The following is a 20,711-nucleotide window of genomic DNA, read 5'->3' on the forward strand; positions in this document are numbered from 1 at the left end:
GCACTCTCTAACCAGATTGCACTAGCATTGACTTCTCCGGTTTCCACTTCCCTGACTCCTTCTCTTCCCCATCCCTCTGTCTCCTTTCCTCCAGCTCTCCACCCATTCCTGGTCCATTCAGAGAGCTATCCCCTCCCCCAATTGCTTCTCAGTTTTTTTACTTTTATGCCCTCCCACCCATATCCTTGATTATTGCCCTGCGCTCCTCCATCTGCCCTTCCCCCACCATTTTATTCAGGTTACTGCCTGTTGTTTGTTCATAACTTGATGAAGGGTTCAGCCTGAAATGTTGGTTAAGTATCTTCATCTTTGCTACATAAATAATGACAGCACAGTACAGGCCCTTCAGCCCACGATGTTGTGCTGACCTATATATTCCTATTAAAAAAATTAAGCGCTTGTTACCTCATAACCCTCTATTTTTATATCATCCATGCACCTATCTAAAAGTCTTGTGAATGCCCCATATGTTTCAACCTCCACCACCACCCCTGGAAATGCATTCCAGTCACCCACAACTCTCTCTGTAAAAAATAAACTTACCCTTGATGTCTCCCCTAAACTTACCACCCTTCACTTTGTACAGATATCCCCTGATGTTTGCTATTCTTGCCTTGGGGAAAAAAGTGCTGACTGTCCACCTTATCTGTGCCTCTCATAATCTTGTAGTCCTCTATTAAGTCTCCTCTCATCCTTCTTTGCTCCAAAGAGAAAAGTCTCAGCTCTGCCAATAAGACTTATTTTCCAATCCAGACAACATTCTGGTAAAATTCCTCTGCACCATCTTCCACATTCTTCAAAAAATGAGGTGTCCAGAACTGAACACAAAACCCTTGTGTGGTCTCGCTAGAGATTTGTAGAGTTGCAAAATGACCTCTTGATTTTCAAACTCAATCCCTCAACTAATGAAGCCCTGCATCCCATAGGCCTTCTTAACTATTCTATCAACCTGTGTGGCAACCTTGGGAGATGTATGGATTTGGACCCCAAGGTTTCTCTGTTCCTCGATACTGTTAAGTATCTGACCATTTATCCTGTACTCAGCCTTCTGTTTTGACTTACTAAAATGCATTATCTCACACATCTGGATTGAACTCCATCTGTCACTTTTCTGTCCAACTCTTCATCCGGTCTATATCCTTTTGTAACCTACGACAACCTTTAGCATTATCCAGAACTCCTCCAACCCTTATATCATTCGCAAACTTGCTGACCCATCCTTCCACTTCATCTAGGTCATTTATGAAAATCTCAAAGAGTAGGGGTGTTCCAGAACAGATCCCTGCAAAACTCCATTAGGCATTAACCTCCAAGCAGAATACTTTCCGTCCACTACTATTCTCTGCTTTCTACAAACAAGTCCATTTTTTTAACCCACACAGCCATGCACCATGACTTTCTGGATGAATCTCTTATGGAGGACCTTGTCAAATGGCTTGCTAAAATCCATATAGACTACTTCTACTTCTCTACCTTCATCAATTTTTTTGTTAGTTCCTAAAATAAAAACTCAATTGGGATCATGAGGTATGACCTTCCCCTCACAAATTCATACTGACTATCCCAAAGCTGACTGTTCCTCTCTAAAAGCTCATAAATCCTGTCTTTAAGGCTCCTCTTCAATCGTTTACACACCACTGACACAAGAGTCACTCAATCTATCATTTCCAGGATTCTCCTTATTACCATTTTTAAACAAAGGGACCACATTTGCCTTCTCCAATCCTGCGGCATCTCCCCCGTGTCCAAGGAGAACTCCAAGATCATAGCCAGTGCCCCAGCTGTCTCTTCCCTCCTTTCCCACAGTAACCTGGGGTTCAATGCTTCTGGCCAGGGAGATTTATCAATCTGAAAAATCCAACACTTCCTCTTCCCTCCAAGCCTGTTCTATTCCTCACTATTCTTTGATGAATACTGAAGCAAGGCGTTCGTTTAGGACCTCCCCAACCTCCTCCACCTTCAGGCACATGTTGCCTCTTTATCCTTTAGCGGCCCCACCTTCATTCTCATCATCCTTCTGTTCTTCACATATGCATAGAACACCTTGGGGATATCCTTAATCCTACAGGCCAAGGCCTTCTCATGTTCCCTTCGAGCTCTCCTGTCCTTTTATTAAGTTCCTTCCGGGCTACCATATGCTGTAACTCTCACGAGCTCTTCCTGTTTCCTTCTTCCTAAATCTAATGTATGCTTCCTTCTTTCTATTAAGCTGCCTCACCTGCTTTGTCAACCTTTTCTTACTATCTTTTCCCTACCTCAATAGAACAAACCTATCCTGAACCCGGCGCATCTTCCACATTACTCTGTGCTTTCTCCCGTGAACAACTGTTCCCAATTTGCTCTCCCTAGTTCCTGCCTCATCCCATTGTAATTAGTCCATCCCCAATTAAACACTTTCCCATTTTGTCTGCTGTTATCTTAGTCCATTGCTATGCCAAAGCTCAGGGAGTTGCAGTCACTCTTACCGAAATGTACCCCCACTGAGTTTTCTGCCACCTGATCAGGTTCATTACCCAGTACTAGATCCAGTGTGGCCTCTCCTCTAGTCGGCTGGTTTACAAACTTGCATACCCTGCTGGGTTTCACCAGCATTTTTGTGTAAACTTCCAAACAGTTCAGCTTATGCAGAAATACATACCCTCGCCAGCATTATCAATGGATTGTTGCATAATCTCAAAGCTGTGCAGTTAATAGTCACAGAACAATAGACACAGGCCCTTCAGCCCAACTTGTCCATACTGACCAAATTGTCTGCCTACGCTAGTCCTACTTGCTTGCATTCAACCCACATCCCAATTAACCTTTCCTATCTGCATGCCTGTCAAAATATCCATTAAACTTTAAAATTAAACCCTCTTTTCCATTTGTTCTGGCAGCTCATTTAATTTAATTACTACCTTCCTTGAAAAAGAGTGGCCTCGTGTCCTCTTTAAATCTTTCCCCTCTCACCTTAAAGTTATGCTCTCTGGTTTTGGATTCCCCGACCCTGATAAAATTCTCCATGGTACACTTGTAGAAATTTTCGAGAATCTTTGGTGACATACCAAATCTCCTCAAATTCTCACAAAGTATAGCCACTGGCCATCCTTTTCGTTATTGGATTGACTAGAGGCTCCAGGATAGATCCTTCGAGATAATAACACCCAGAAATTTGAAGTTATTTTTTTTCCAACTTTCAAATTTTTAATACAAGCTAAAACTTTCTTCCTTTTAATTAGGTAATTGAGCCTATTCACATTAAACGTTACATAATTCAAATTATTTACCACTATAATATAATTTTAAGAATATATAACTCTCATCTCCTGCTCCAACAGATCTCAGCTAATCTTAAAAACAAACAACATTTCCAAATATAGAAAAGCAAAAAATCCCCCCTCAAAAAAAGAGAAAAAATACAAAAAAAAAGAAAAATACTGATGAGATCAGCACTAATCCCCCTCATTATGGGAAGTGGCCTTTGCCACTAGATGGCACGTGGCATCTCTTGGACAGAATATCAAAAATAAATGTCAACTAGTTCATCAGATATGACAAAGTTTCTTTGAAATCTCTATTTACTTGAGCGTCATCAATTTCAACTTCAATTTTAGTCGATTTTCGACGCTCCATTGAAGATTCTTCTCTCACCCTCATTAAGATTCTTCTCTCACTCTCATTTGCTGGAAAGAAGAACTCTGACTTCCATTTTGCTTATTATTAGGTGGTGACTTGTCAAATTCCAAAGCTTTAGATTCATCAGCAAAAAACTGTGATTGATATTCTCCATAAAAACTTTTAAAACTGCTGGATACCAAAAAGCAAATTTATACCCATAAAACAGATTTTGCTGGATTAAATTCTTTCCTTCTCTTAGCAATGGCACTATTCAAATCTGCATAGAAGAACACTATTATTTCTAATCATTAACTGGCCTTGTTGTTTCCTGACATTTTGAACTGCCAATTTTAGTATCATTTCTCTATCTTGGTAACGTAAACATTTAATCAAGATAGAGCATGGCAGTTGTCCTGGATACGATTTATTTCTAATAGCTCTATGTACTCTATCAAGTTCCAATCCATTTGGAATGTTTTCAGAACCCAAAGTATCAGGTATCCATTTTTGAAAAAACTGTACTGGATTAAATACCCTCAAAATCTTCAGGAAGTGCAACATTATTTCTGTGACTTTGATTTTTCAACATGCCAACTTTTTGCTATAAATCCTTTCTCTAAACCTCCCACGCTGTAAAGGAATCTTCCATCTTATTAATTGTATCTCTACATTGTTTAACTTCCATATGACAATCTAGGAAATCTTTAAATTTTTGAACTTTCACTTTGATTTTATCAACAGTTTTTATACATTTTGCCATATCAGTTTTCATTACAGTCATTTCTTCCTTGATACCTCCCAATTATATACTAAATTCAGTTCTCACTTCAGCAAACTTTTGGTCCACTTTCTCACTCATTAAATTTATTTGTTCTGAAATCTTATTAAAAATTTGAGGGACCAAAGTTTCAGGAATAACAGAATAAGTTTCCATTTTACCTTGTATATACTGGGCTCTTACATCATCTTGCTATTCCTCTCCTTGTGACTGTGGTCAAATACCTTCCTCTTCTGTCCTAATCTCTTCTTCTGTCAATGTTGTTGTTGGCTGAACCTGTTTACGGGCCTTTTGCTTGGCCCTTGACTAGCCAGCAACGCTAGCCGACATGGGCCCAGCTGGCTCTGTATAGGCGGTGTGCGTGTTCCAACAAAAGGGCAATCTCATCTCCAGGAAAGACATCAAGTACCAGACTCAATAATAAATCTGGTCTGAGTCTTACAACATTACACCAGGGGGATTACACGGTGTAAGGAGACTTGGAACGTCTGTGGTCTGCTCTGACTACCCATATTTTATGCACTAGACTTGATGTAGCAGCAATGGTATTCAATTTAAATAAGAAGACCATAATGTTACTTGGCAATTTTAAATGCTTAAAAATAGCAGTTTTGACTATGATCAATGATTGTTACATCAATCATTCAATAAAAACAGCAATGATTTTGGCTTGTATCTCATTCGGTTCTTGCAATCCTTCTTGTTTGCATTTCTGATTGTGAGAACTCAATTTTTTACTTTAAAAGTTATAAGAGATATTCGCAAGTTACACATATACACTCAGGGGTCCATATCTATATGGACCAAGTCAGAATAGATTGCATTCCTATTGGGCGACCTGGAGTGTCAGAGGTTGACAACGATCAGGAGAAAAAAAAAATCCAGAGGTGTTTAATCAGCTTGCAACATCACTGGCACCAGTCTTCACTCTATTGAAAAATGCAAAAAGGCGGTATCTTAAGAAAGCAGCCTCTATGCTCAAGGACCCAACCACCCAGGCCATGCCCTCTTCACTCTGCTACCATCAGGAAGAAGGTACAGAAGACTGAAGACTCCGTAGCACAAGGACAGCTTCTTTCCCTCTGCCATCAGATTCCTGAATGATCAATGAACCACGGGCACTTACTTTGAATTTTTCTTGCACTATGTTTGTTTATTTTGTAAGGTGGTTTACATAAACGTTTGCACTGTGACGCTACCGCAAAACAATGAATTTCGTGGCTTGTTCACGACAAGAGGTTTTGAACCTATTGTCTGACATTGTGTGACATTGTCCAGTTTAGAAGAGTGAGGAAATATCACATTGAAATGGAAAATATTTATGGAGTTTAACGAAATGAAATGCGGGACTGATAGTACCTCTGATTTGGTTGTCTAGACAAGCACACAGGTTCAAAATTAAGGACCCAATTTTGTGTAAGATGTGAAAAACCTAACTTAATCTAGCACGCAGTACTCTCTGCCTAGAGGCTGAGTATACTGATATCAAAGGTTTATCGAATTGTGAACATTAAGGAAATCAGGCGATATGACGTGCGTGCAGGAAACTGGTCAGATATCAATCACTGACTGGTGGGGCAGTGGAAAGGGGTTGGATGCAATAGGTTAGCAGCATGGCAAGGAATCCGATAGCCTCTTTCTATACCATGCTAAGATCCAAAAGTAATATCATCCAGCATTATGTTAGTTATCCCTTCCAATGTCATTCTATTTTTCTGGTTGGCACAACACCTTTACAGTGCCAGCAATTGGGAACTGACCAGGGTCAAATCATGTGCTATCTGTAAGAAGTTTGTATGTTCTCCCTTTGTCTGTATGGGTTTTCCCTGGGTTCTCAGGTATCCTCCCACCATTCAAAAAACATACCAGGGGTGTAGGTTAATGGGATGTAAATTAGATGGCATGGACAGGTGCACCAAAATGGCCTGTTACTGTGTTGTATGTCTAAATTAAAAATTTAAATTAAATTAAAACATCCAGGATAAGCAGATATTTTCTCTTATCAGAATATTGGGAATGTGAAAGCTTCCATTTTCTGTTCTATCACAAACTCCATTATTGACTTCACCCCCCCACCCCCCTCCCCCCCCCCCGACAACTGACTGAAACTGAATTCAATTCTTCACAGTTGATTCAAAGATGAATTTGGATCACATCTCTGACATTAAAAAGACTGCATGTTCCTACCTGTGCATCATTATCATATCTCTATCCTTGTCTCAGCTTGTGTGAAAACATATCTGTGTCTTTGTTAACTCTTGGAATAATGATTCAAATGTGCTCCAACTCAGTCTGCCTAGTTTAATTCTCCTTGCCTGTCAGGCCATCCAAAATTCAGATGTCATGACTTGGCTTGTGCCAAGGTGGGGATCTCATTGAAACATTTCAAATGCTGAAGGGTGTGGACAGAGTAGATGTGGAAACATTGTTTCCCAAAGTGGAAGAATCTAGGACAAGGGGGCAGAACTTCAGGATTAAAGGGCACACAATTAGAACAGAGATGCGGAGGAATTTCTTCAATCAGAGTGGAAAATCTGTGGAATTTGTTGCCACAGGCAGATATGGAAGCCAGGTCATTTGGTGTATTTAAGACAGAGGTTTATAAGTTCTTGATTAGCCAGGGCATCAAAGGTTTTGGGGAGTTGATAAAGTAGGTTATTAGGTTAGCATAACTTTGTGAGCCAAGGGGCCTGTACTGTGCTGTGAATTTCTGTGCTCTGTGTCCTGTGATGTGCATGACAGGGCAAAGATTGCCCAGCCTCTGATAACAGTCTCGTGTTCTTGCCCATTATTTTTCAATCAGTTCTTCTCCCTGCTTTTTGAACAAATAAACTGGATCAAAAAGAAAGAAAAACTACCTCTAAATCCCCCCCCAAACCCTCTACAAACTTAAAAAAAAAGGGACATGAAAACCAGAACAGGAGCACTTCATTTTCCAATACTTTTAAACTTATTTAAACATTGATACGTGATTTGCTGTTGCTACTGGGCTGTTTTTTAAAAATTACCAGTTCTCCGAAAAAACTATTTATCCAAACATAGGCCCGGTCCTGACCATTTCAGATAATCGGAGTTGTACTGTATCTAATAAAATGCTCAAACATATATTGAGAATCTGGTTCCAATTTCAGAAATTTCTTAATTTAATAAACTTTGTTTAAAATGGTGCTATCTCTCATAATTATTTTTTCCACCCATCAATAATTGATCAATCTTTCTCAATGCTAAAAATCAAAGGTATTGTTTCTTTCGCAAATTTGTTTAAGGAAGGTTGTTTAATGTCTGCAAGTAAATATGACTTATCAAATATTCATTTACAGATTAGAAATTTCATAAATACCACATTACCAGACTTTTCATTTGTATATCCACCAGATCTAATTGAATCATTCTCAGAAGGAATTAATTGGAATTATATATGATAGATTATTGAAATTGCATACAGTACTTCACGATAAGATTAAAAGGGCTTGTGAACTGGAACTTGGACCCCTATCAGAAGATTTATAGGACAAGATTCTTAAAATGGTGAATACATCTTCACTATGTTCCCAACATTCATTAATCCAATCAAAAGTAGTGCATTGTATTCACATGTCCAAAAATAAGATGGCTTGTATCTCTTCTAATATTAACCCTACTTGTGACAGAACTTATATTGCTTTATTAACACATATGTTTTGGTCTTTTCCATCCTTAGAAATCTATTGGAAAGAAATTTTTAATATCTTTTCAAACTGTATTTCGGGTGGAGTTATGACCCAATCAAATAGCTGCTCTTTTTGGGGTTACTGATCCGGACATGGGGAGTTTTTCTGTACCTGGGCAACGGGGTTGTGGCCTTCTCTACATTGTTGGTTAGAAGAGTCATCTTATTCAAATGGAAAGACTCTGGACCTCCAACAGTTGTTCAGTGGTTCTCTCATATTATGAATCAAAAGCTCCAAAATGTATGTAACCCTCAGAATAAGATGCTCAGATTTTCTTTCTGGTTCTTTTTTTAATAGAGTAGGTTAGGTGTTTTTTTAAAAAAAACATATCAACATCTTTTCTGTTTTTATCCAGTGCAGTGGAGGGGTACTGAATTTATACTGTTTGAAGTTTCACACACACACACACACACACACACACACACACACACACACACACACACACACACACACACACACACACACACACACAATATTGTATTTTCAATTTTGTTCCCTTTTCTTCATTGTGCTGTATTTGTTATAAAAACCAGTACAAAAATTGAAAAAGAAAAGAAAGAAAACAACTTTTTCCCGAAATCTTATGCTAAAAGTTGTGTTGGGAGGGTATATGCCATTGGGTCCTATATGCCATCAAATACGGTAATTATGAGGGATATTGATCGATTGTAGAGCGCGTTGAAAGAACCAAAGACTTGTTGATCCAAACCAAAGCTTTTATTAACTAAAAGACTGGAACATATCACAAGTAGGTTGACCAGTCCAGAATGACCTGGTCTGGCTAGGAGCAATCCTTTAAGACCTGCCAGTAGGTGTGGCTAAACTCTCAGCCAATCACAGTCATCCAACAGTACAATCTGTACATATACACATTGGTGATCGAATCTGTACTATCATATCGAGTAAATGTAAGTTTGCTTTTTCCACTGAGGTTATGTGAGATACAAACCAGAGGACTTGGGTTAAGGGTGAAAGGTTTAGGGGAATATTAGGGGAAATTTCTTCATACATAAAGTGGTGAGAATATGGAATGTGCTGCCAGCTGAAGTGGTGAATACAGGCTCAATTTTAACAAAGAAAGATTTGGACAGCTACATGGATGGGAGGGATATGGAATAGGTGCAGTTCATTGGGGCTCTGCAGAAAATGGTTTGGCACAGACTAGAAAGGCCTGTTCCTGTGCTATAGTATTCTATAGTTCTAAGCCATTCATACAAGAGGAAATGTCAAAGCAGAAATTCAGTTATTTTCTGAAACTACATGGGACTCTATTCTGAAATGAATGCATTAATCCTCCCTTTATGCTAGACATTCATTATTACAGTTAAAGGTTGTACACCAGGGCCACTATACCAAAGTCCAATTGGCTAAATTTTATTCTAATCTCTCTTCTAAATGTGATGAATGTAAAACTGAAGGTTACCTGTATCATTATGTTCTGGTTATGTTCTTCTCTTTACAATTTTTGGGAAGGAGTATTTTGGTTTTTTTTTGTCTTCAGTTCTTAATATTAACTTGACTCCAAATCCTTTTCATGCTCTTTTTGGAATAAGTAGGCCATCTGGTTTAATTCTGACTGTTTCACAATCCCATATAGTTTCCCTCACCTCCCTTATCGCTAGAAGAGCCATATTTATGAGATGGAAAGATGCTGTCACTCCCACTCACACTCAGTGGTTGTCTGATATGACATTTCTGACTTAGGAAAAAAATTAGATTCTCCACTACTGAAATTAATCTTGACTTTGTTTCTTTAAGGAGTTCTTTTCTCAATTATTTTCAAAATTTGTAAGATTAATTAGTTTCTGGTTTTTGACCTCATTGTTTACCTTTTTTCATTATTAGTAGTGGTCTGTTTGTGTTAAACCAGTAGCCTCCGAAGGGAGGGGATTGATATTAGATAATTAGTACAGTGGATTTTTAAAAAAAATTATTTTCAATGTATCATAAGTTTCAATATCATTTTTATTGCTATACTGTGGCGGCACACTCACTCAGGGCGAACCGGCCCCGCTTGTAACGCCACGTGGCGGGGCAGCCCTGGGAAGATGGCGCCATTGGGGGTTTCTTCCTCAGTCAAAACTCCCACGCGGCGCATGCCCCATGCAACATGGTGACCAAACCAACGCTGCCCTTAAAGGAGCATGCGCCAGATTCAAATAAAACAATCATTAATGACCCTCAACGTGGTGGCTGTGCTTCTTACACCGCTCACACTGCCACAATATAATATTTGTTAATATTTTATTTTATTGTCATGTACCTATGTAACATTTATTTAATGAAATCAATAAAAATATTGAAAAAGAAAAGAATTTAGTTTCCTTGGATTTGGAGGGTTGTAAGAAGACTTGAGTAAACTTGGTAATCCGATCTGAGTTGTGGTAAATACCTTTTTGGAATCTAAATTCTTGATGCTCAAAGTGTGGTTTTATATTTGTCCTCTGTCTCATGTAGAGAGGAAGGGCACTTTATTTTTTTGGCAAATTGCTTGATTTTAACCTTGATAATTACTCTGTGTATTGGGTAGCATAAAGTCAGAATGTGGGTGAAATTTAGTATTTTCAAACAACAGGATGGTATAACTGTTCATTTTGAAGTTATCAATAGGTGCTCAGGAAAGCCCACAGCCATTTGGAAGTCCAGAGGCACAGTGCTGGACATCTGAAGGAAGGATCAGCAGGTCAGACATCATTGCTGGAGAGCAAATCAGAGTTGGTGTTTCAGGCCCATGTCCTTTTATCAAAAAGATTATTGTCTTGAAAGGTTAACTCCATTTCTTTTCCCACAAATGTAGCCTAGTCCTGTTCTTTTCTATCTTTATATGAACACTGGGTGTTCATATTGAGTTCTGTTTTAATTTGCTGTGGTAATTTCACAAATCTCTGGATATGTTGCAAATGAGGAGAAATGCTTGGTTGAAACCAAGTAATTGTTTCCATGCAGTGAAATAATTCCTTCGAGGAACAGAAGTTTTGCTCTGTCCGTTTGAGCCTGTTTGTTGATCTGTAGCAGTTTTAGTGTGTGGGTGGTTTCTAAATACTTTCAGCACAAGATAATATTCTTCATGAAGGGGTGTCACCGTTGAAGCAGATGATTATAAATCTTGCCAGATGTTTTAGTGTGGCCAAGACAGGTAGAATCAAGTGAAATGAATCTAATTGAGCAACATACTTTCAGCATATGCCTGGATTCAAAATTTATTGACAATCCGGTGATTCACTTTGGGGCTTTTTTCAGACTATAGTTGAACTGTGTTTCCCATGTTGAAACTTCAGCCTTTGTTTCAAACCCCCCCAATCTTGTATTTAGGCTTACAAAATCTTTTGAATATTAGTACACATCTTGAAATGTCGGTGACTTTTCACTGACGTCACTAGGGGGGTGCAGACCACACCGGATGATACCATCAGAGGGGGTGATACAAAAATGACTGTCTATCAAATTTTTGTGCAGTGTTTCAGCAGAAATTTATTGTTTTTTATAAAAATATCCCTGTAGTTAGTTATAACAACAAAAACATTTTTTGTAAACCTATTTTACATGTATCAACATACCTACAAGGCAAAAACTCTGCTAATTTGCTTTTTGAACCTTCTAATGTGCTCTGTTCAGAGCTGTCATTATAACCCAATTACAATGACGCTTCGGATCAGGTGGTTTCATCTGCATGCGCTACAAGCACACACTGTTGTTTTCATTGCTGCTGTGTGTATGATATTGTAATTTAAAGATGTAATTGTAATGTTGCTAGTTGTTTATCTTACTACTATTGCCATTACATTCAATGATATATGGGAATTACGATTTACGAGTACCATTGGTACAAAAACATTACTAAGGATTCTGTATGGTATGATATGGAAGGAAGTCCATTGGTGGCGGGGGGGGGGGGGGAGTGAGGGGAGTGACATCACCCTAGTGACTTTTTATAGACACAATATGGTAACAGGCCCTTTTGGCCCGTGAGCCCGAGCCACCTAATTGCACCCAATTAACCTAAAAACCATGGTACGTTTTGAAGGGTAGATTAAAACCGGAAGCACCCAGAGGAAACCCTCACAGACATGGGGAGAATGTACAAACTCCTTACAGAGAGGGTGGAATTGGAATCCCAGTCCCAATCGCTGGCACTGTAATGGTGTTGTCCTAACCACTACGCTGACCATTTAAGTAATTTGTTTTCCCAGGAGTCGGCATACCCTCAAAGTTCGAGAGCACAAGGTGTTGGGTCCATATGTGGATGGCTTGTCACAGCTTGCTGTAACTTGCTTTGAGGTGAGAATTTGGATTAATCTTTATTGTTTTGTCCTGAATATTTAAATAACTTGTGTTAAAGTTGAAAGAGTTACAACACCTCCAAGAAAGCAACCAGCTTCCAGTGGTGGTCATGAACTCCTTTAGTTTATGTCTTGTAACAAAATATTTCCTTTGATTTTTAGTTAAAGCTTGGTTCTGCACATCTAACTGGATATTATGTATGTTAATTAACTGCAATGAAGCTCAGGAATCAAGATTATTTTATTGTCATGTAATAAAACAGAAAATGTAATATTACACAAAATTTCTTTCAGTTTGCCATAAGTTTAATGACATTATGTGGATGTATCCCTTTTTGGCTCGTTGTCTTGCTCATAATTTTTAAGAAAGACAATTCTTAACCTCTGGTTTATATTATATTATAAGTATAATTATTATATTATAATTGTTTGAGATGTGTTGTGAAGATGAACTTCTGAGATTCCTTAGCTTCATTCTTAGAAGTTTGCAACCTATATTTATGAAACACAGTTGTGCCCAAGATATTAGGCTTAGAATGTGATGCTCACGAGCGCATGTAATTTGTTCAAATGTAAACTTCTGCAGGGTTCTTGCCAGGCCTGGGTGAATTCCATTCTGCCTTATTAAAAACACAATAATTGTCATTCTTATTCCATTTTCTTTATCCACCATTTGAATTTTTGATATGTCAAAAGTTGTAAATTCATTTCAGGCTCATTACTTGTGCAAAATATAAACATGACTAGAATTTTTAGTGTAATATGAAAACGAACAGGTGATTTGGTCCCAGACCTCTATATAAAGCTGTGTAACCAGCCTCGAGTTCACCAGCGAATGATAAAATTAATATCTTTCCTTCAACTTTATTGGTTCCAAGACATTTGTAGGTGTCACTAATTGTTGTTTTTGCATATTCAACCTTTTGTTTAACATCACTTCCACAGTAGTTACTATTTCAGGAGTTCTCTAGCATTTTGGTGTGTTTTTATTTAAGAGTTGCATATGTCTTGTCTGAAGAACAAGGAAATGTTGTTCCTTGTTCATACTATATTTTCTTTTACTCTTGTTGAGGGTATAAATAGGCACATGTTAATATATGTGTTTTGATCTTGTTTTTTGAATGAAAGTATTTATTTCAAGTCAGTGTCTCTAAATTTATTGTATGATTTTTATTGAATGCGGCTCTCCTCCTTGCATTTTCCAGTCTACTGCATAAGGCGAGCTAGGATCTCTGCCACATCCCTCACCCTAGGTCTGGATTTGCATAAAGCTCTACCATTATTGCCATGCTTGGTGGAGAATTAATCTATTGATCAGGAGGTTATGTGATTCTGTAGCCTTTCCAGAAGCCCCACTCAAATTTCACAGACCTGCTATTGTAAGAGAAACTGCCATTTGGTTGATGATTGAGTTTGACCTTCAAACAGACCAAAATACCTTGGTAATTTTTCTTTCATACTTGTAGTGGATATAGCTTAGCTAATTGGATGTGGGAAAACAAAAAGCCCACACAGTCTATTGGAAAATTTATAATGCATGCCCCACCAAAAGTGTCCCAGCAAACACGTCTGTGCGCAAAGCAAGATGTAGTGTCTTTCATTCTTTGCAGTTTGGTGTTTGAATGATCATCAATTTGTGATTAAGGCAAGTCCCATATCTACTTTGTCTTTGTTAGGCAGGGAACAATGGAGCAAGTTGGGCTGGCTGTGAGTAGAATAAGGATCAGTAGAACGAGATTCAGTAGAATAAGAATGAGAAAGACCTCACAGAGGTCAATGCTTAAAAAGTTCCCCCTTCTCTGGGGAAATCTGGGCCTTGAGGGAGGGCATCATTTAAGAATAAAGAGTGCAACTCCCCCCCCCTCATTGAACTGAAGATGAGCAGGACATTCTTCTCTACTCAAGTTGCAAATCCCTGGAGTTCTGTATGGTATTGAGTTATACAGACTGAGTCCTTGAATTTATCCAAGGCAGGAATTAATTGCATTGTGGACAGTAGGAGCTTCTGGTGAACGGGTAGAAAAGTAGAAGAGCAGTCAAAAACAGCGTAGTGATAATCTCACGAAATGGAAGATTTGGCCCAAGGCACTATGTGGCCTATCCTGCATTCTACACAGCTTACTCATGCAGATAAGAGACTTGTTTGTTTAGATGACAAAGGTATTTGGGTTGATCTAGTGCAATAACCTTGCACTAATGGATCTACTTTTTTTGAATGGAACCGATAAGTAAAGTTTGATGTATATATAAAAATATAGACCACAATGTGAACAATTATTATATTTGATCACAAAATTTTGCAGGATATTGAGTCCTTGATGTCAGAAGGAAACAAATCACGAACTGTTGCAGCCACCAACATGAATGAAGAAAGTAGTCGTTCCCATGCTGTGTTCAACATTATTTTAACCCAGACCCTATGCGATCTACAAAGTGGAGTAAGTTCATTAAGGAATCGTGTAGCTTGGTATGACTGCTTGGATTTTTATTCTTCCTTATTCCCATTTGATTCAGGTTTCATGCAACCAATTGTACTTCCTTTTTAGACTTCTGGAGAGAAAGTGAGTAAGCTGAGCCTTGTGGATCTGGCCGGGAGCGAGAGAGTGTCAAAGACAGGAGCTGCAGGGGAACGATTGAAGGAGGGCAGTAATATTAACAAGTGAGAGATATCAATGTCATTTGAATACAAGCAAAGAAGTGTAACTTTCTTTGGAAAATTATGCCATTTCAAACAAGGCGAGATTCCTGAAAACTAGTCAAGATGTAAATTTTCAAACGAATGTCTGGTTTTTTTTTGTCTCAATGGATTGCACATCTGCTGTGTCAGAGGGCTGTGGATTCCAGCTCACTTTAGAATGTGACCATATCATCTTGGCTGACATTTCAATACAGACCTGATTGAGTGCTATTTTCAGTGCAACTGCCTTTGGGGTCAAGCATTATAACGAGCCCTGTCTGCTTTTACAAGTGGATATAACTAATCCTTTTGATTCTTTGTGAAGAAAAGCAGGAAATTCTCCTATTATTTTGCTGATTTATTTCCCCCTTGGTCATTGTTACAAAACAGATTAGTTGGCCATTCATTCATTTCTGTCTTATAGTGACTTTTCCTTACATAAACAAGCTGTCATGTTTTCTCAAAAGCAACTTGTTATTTGCAAAACTCAATACATGCTTAATTTCTTGGGAGGATGGTGATCCCTATGTGATGTGGATTTGTATATTTCTTGTTCCAGGGAGTCCATTTCAAATTAATCAAATTGTTCAAGTCAAGCAGGTCGCTTGGTTCCATGATAACATTTTTGTTCCAGGATGCTATCTCGATTTGGTTCGAATACCTTAATCTGTTTCTTTTAGTTGAAGTAGTTAAGAGACCAACATGGGTTCATCCAAAGATCTGTTTTCTCTTCAATTGATCGTGAAGCTTACGAACATTAAAAAATAGGAGCAGAACATCCAGCCTGTTCTCCCATTCAATAAGATCATGGCTGATCTGATAATAAGAAAGCCTCCACTGCTTCCATAGATCCTCTGGGAAAAGCAGTTCCTACTCACCTCCATCCTAAATCTACGACCCTGAGCTTTGAGGCTATTCCCCCTAGTTCTTGTCTCAACTACCAGTGGAAATAACTTACCTACCTCTGTCTTATCTATTGCTTTCATAATTTTATACGTTTCAATAAAATCCCCTCATTCTTCTGAATTCCAGTGAGTACTGTTCCAGACAACTCAATCTCTCTTCGTAGGCTAACCCCCTCATCTCTGGAATCAACCTGGTGAACCTCATCTGCACTGCCTCCAAAGCCAGTGCATCCTTCATCAAATAAGGAAACCAGAACTGCGAGCAGTATTCCAGATGTGGCCTCCCCAGTATCCTGTAGAGTTTCAGCAGAACCTCCCTTCTCCTAAATTCCATCCCTCTAGCAGTCAAGGCCAACATTCCATTTGCCTTCTTGATGCACCTGCAAACTAACCTTTTGCATTCATGCCCCTTTCTATGTTAACCACAGCACTGACAGGTCAGCAGCTGTGCAGAAGTGAACTTTGTTGCACAGAAGCACATTGAAACATCAAGGACATTTTGGAAGATGTCCATGGCATCTTACAATGTCAGATAATGATTCTTTGATATTCATGTAATTATGACAATGTTTAACATTGCTTAAGGATTATGCTGGATATTTTATTTAACTTAGATCTGTACTGGTTCCCTATTTGAATTTACTCATCTTGTAAATTATAGCTGAACCGATAAGCTGTTTCCAAACTTGTAGACTAAAATCCCCAGTATCTGGCACCTACAGGGATCGTGGATAATGGAAATGTGAATTTTCCAGTTGACTGAGACTCACTCTTACAATGACTAACTAATACACCTGCATTAAGAATAAACAGCTTAAAATCAAAAGACAAAATGTAAAGTAATACGAAAAAAAGTCAGTATTATAGTCCTTAATAATGCAATGTTCATTTTAATCGGGTAATTCTCATATCTTACAAAATTTTAAATTAAATTCAAAATCTAGTTGCTGACGCTGTGCTAACCATGCTACCATCATAATTAAACCCTCCCCCCCCACCAAGTTTACAGATAAAGCCTTACTAATATACTTAATAATAAACAGGTCAAGTACCTCTTATCCAAAATGCATGGGACCAGAAGTGTTTCAGATTTTACATTTTTTCAGATTTTGGAATAATGTGTTTTATAATGTGAATAATATTTTTACAACCCCAACCCACCAATTTTCCCTTGCAACCGCTGCAACCGTGTCTGCCTGTCCCGCATCTGACTTGTCAGCCACAAACGAGCCTGCAGCTGACGTGGACATTACCCCTCCATAAATTTTTGTCCGCGAAGCCAAGCCAAAGAATATTTTTGTACTTACCCAAAAAAAAATTGATCTCTGCTTACAAAAAATGTAGCACCAAATACTAGAAATTCTGCTGGATGACAAAAAAAAACACAGTGAGTAATGCGCGTAGATCTGGCAGTGACGATGGTTGGTAACAAACTGGCGCCCACTTGTGACGTCATGTCAGCACTCAAAAAGTTTCAGATTTTGGAGGATTTCAGAACCTTGGATAAGGGGTACTCAACCTGTACTAATAAAAATAAAGACCCCTAATAGGTATGGACAGGGAGAGACAGCAGCAGGCGGCATCAGCCGGCTCTTCATCCTGGGGACTGCCATTTTATTCAAACACAACTTTACTGAAATTTTATTCAAACAGCTGCTGCAAGCAAGCACGACTGTGGCACTCCGCTGGCGAAGGTTTGCTCCCAATTTCACAAAGGGTCTGTGTGTTGCTTCAGAGAATATTTACAATTTTAAACTTTTATTTAAATTTTTATTTATTTCAATTTATTTCCCTTTTTTTTAACCGGTTTCTTGGGTTGCCAGTTTTTGAATTCCGGATACTGAAGATTTTACTCTACTTTGCTCACAGTTGCAGTCACATGAGACCACAGTTTGTTTCTTTATTTTGGTTTCTTTAGATTCAAGAATAATTAGTGATGAACTCGAATAAATAAAAGAACATGTAATTATGTAAGCACTAATTGTCATTTTGAGCAGCAATTCTCAGTGGGGGCCACAGCATATTTAAGGGGGATCACTGACTGAAATCATACACTATCTTTTTTTTTATGCAGTCCTTAGGAGAAATGTATATAAAAAAAATACCAACTAAGGGGAAGGGGCCCCATAAGCATTGAGCAGAGTCCTAAGGGGTTCATAGGCACAAAAAATAAAAGGTTGGGAATGGCCGACTGAGAGAATGAATGGTAGAGACCTCTTCACTCACAGTTGGTAAACGTGGAATGCTTTGCCTCAGCTTTTTTATTGAATTGGACATGCAGAATACTGGTCAGCACGGCAGATTCCTCACACCACTAAAGTGTGCTCTTGATGGATTGGTTTTAAAAACCTATCTGTCTGGTCTTTTCCCCATTTTTGTACTCGTCCTCCTAGTGGCTCCCATTTCAATGCAGCTCATTGCCTCATAAGAAGAACAATATTTTTTTCACTGATTTTTTTTTGTCTTGTGTTCACTATAGCTACTTGAATTGCGTATTTGAGTTTGGTTGTGCTTTTTCCTTAGATCCCTTACAACTCTGGGCTTGGTTATTTCTGCTTTGGCTGACCAAGTGGGAGGAAAGGGCAAAAACAAGTTTGTGCCTTACAGAGACTCTGTTCTCACCTGGCTTCTCAAGGTACTGATGTGAATAGAGAGCATCAATCCATGGATCTTTATATAGAGAAAAATACAATTGCTTCTTGCACATTAATATCAAAAGCCATAATAATAATAAAAAAGTGATCTTGCTTCTGGGAAGTGGTCTTGCATGCAGTTTGGTTTTATTGGAGAGCAATGATCTTGTTCATTGCCCGACTACGATGGGGTTAATTATAGGCAGGATATTCCAATTGCGAGCGGGAGCTGGGAGAGAAGATGAGCAGGCAGATCATGGAAAGCTGTGAAAAGAACAGGGATGTTACAATTGATGCCCTTAGCTTCCTCAGTTTTGACTGGGACTCCCTTCATGCTTGAGGCTTCAGCAGTGCAGAATATTTTTAGGTGTATCTGGGGTTGGGGGGGGGGGGTGCTTCCTGAAACAATACATTGATAGTCCATCCAGGGACTAGACCTTGTGTTGTGGAATGAAGCTAACCAGATGATTGAAGATTTAATGGGGGAGAGGAGGTGAACATGTGGGGATCAGTGACCATAATTCAATAAGATAGTTATGGATAAAGGTGAAACCGGCCCTTGGTGAAAATGCAAAATTAGGGGTAGACTAATTCCAACAATATTCGGCAAGAACGGTGATTGGGAATAGTAAGTGGAGGGTAAATCTATTCCTGACATGCAAGAATCATTTTAAACCCAGCTGACCAGAGTTCTGGTAACCAGTAGGTTCATGTGAGGATGGAAGATCAGGATGATGAAGTTCAGGGACCTTGGTTGCCAAGATAAATTATAAATAAAAGGGAAAAAAGGACATGTAGGTCAAGTTTAGGAAACTGGAATCAAACAAGGCCCATGGGGAATGTAAAGAAACCCAGGATTGAAATTAATCCAAATTATAGATAGGTTAAAATGGGAAAGTAAAATCAAAGAGAATCCCAAGGTGTTTGTGAAAAAGGGACAAAGGAGCTAGGGATAAGGTGGATCCACTCAAGAACCAAGGAGAGAATATATGCATGAAACCAGAGGAAGCGGCTTATAGATTCATGTCTCAATAATCACCAGGGAGAAGGACATGGTGATGAGACCTGTGAGGGGTGTGTTGATATTTTAGGGTATGTCAATGTTATGAAGGAGATGGTGTTTGGTATCTTGAAAAACATGAAGATGGATATGTTCCCTGGACCTGATGGAAGTAGTCCCAGGATAGTGATGGAAGCAAAGGAAGAGATTGCTGGGGCCTTAACTGAGCCATGGCAAGGACAAGAGGGTGCAATTTCAGTATTGAAGGCCACCTGTTTAAAACAGAGATACAGAGAAATTTCTTTCGCCAGAGAGAGGTGAACCTTTGAAACTAGCTGCCACAGGCAGCTGTGGAGGACAGGTTATTGGGTGTATTAAAGGCAGAGATTGATAGGTATCTGAATAGTCAGGGTATCAAAGCATAGGGGGAGAAGGTAGGGAGTGGGGCTCAGTGGGAGGATGGATCAGCTCAAGACGGAATGACAGAGTGGACACAACGGGTTGAATGACCAACTTATAAATCTTATTATCTTATAAGATGGCCGATGTCTCTAGACTAGCCAGTCGTTGTTCCCTCGTTCAAAAGGGTCAACTGGTAACATTGGATTCATGGGAAGTATAGAAGACAGAGGGTGGTGGCAATGGGCTGTTTTTCTGACTGGAGGTGTGATCTGCAAGAATCGGTGCTGGGATATAATACAGATCATCTGGTCAGATAGTTGGCAGATAACACAAACTAATGGAGTTGTAGTTAACAAGATTGTCAACAAATATCGTTGGAAATTTGGTTGAAAAATGATAGATGGAGCTTAATCTCAGCAAGTGTAAAATCTTATATCTTGGGTGGAAAATGTGCAACAAGTAAATGCCACGACCTTTCAGAGCATTGATGGATGGGGTGCAAGTCCATAGCTTCCAGAAAGTGGCTTGCAAGTGGATAGGATGGGAAAGGGTGGCAGCTTGCTCTCATGGGTCAGACATTGAGTAAGAATGTTGGAAAATGATGGTGCAGCTGTATAAAACTTTAGTAAGCCCACATCTGGAGTATTATCTGCAGTTTTTGTTGTTACTCTATTGGAAGAATGTGGATGCTTTTGAAAGGCTAAACTTCTCCTGCACCAGGCTGAACTC

The 20,711-nt window shown here is 38.9% G+C and overlaps 1 protein-coding gene across 6 annotated transcripts in view; it reads left to right on the plus strand.

Annotated features, from left to right (window-relative positions):
- The window catches only part of kif13a (kinesin family member 13A), a 343,290-nt gene that overhangs the window by 173,523 nt on the left and 149,056 nt on the right, over positions 1–20,711 (plus strand). For all 6 annotated transcript variants that reach the window (XM_069908320.1, XM_069908319.1, XM_069908326.1 and 3 more), the window contains 4 exons: positions 12,276–12,363; positions 14,669–14,803; positions 14,912–15,024; positions 18,471–18,582. In XM_069908320.1, the coding sequence (XP_069764421.1) occupies positions 12,276–12,363; positions 14,669–14,803; positions 14,912–15,024; positions 18,471–18,582 (448 nt within the window). The remainder of the gene's footprint in view (positions 1–12,275; positions 12,364–14,668; positions 14,804–14,911; positions 15,025–18,470; positions 18,583–20,711) is intronic.

The sequence above is a fragment of the Narcine bancroftii genome, chromosome 1, assembly GCF_036971445.1.
Source record: "Narcine bancroftii isolate sNarBan1 chromosome 1, sNarBan1.hap1, whole genome shotgun sequence".
Lineage (NCBI taxonomy): Eukaryota > Metazoa > Chordata > Chondrichthyes > Torpediniformes > Narcinidae > Narcine > Narcine bancroftii.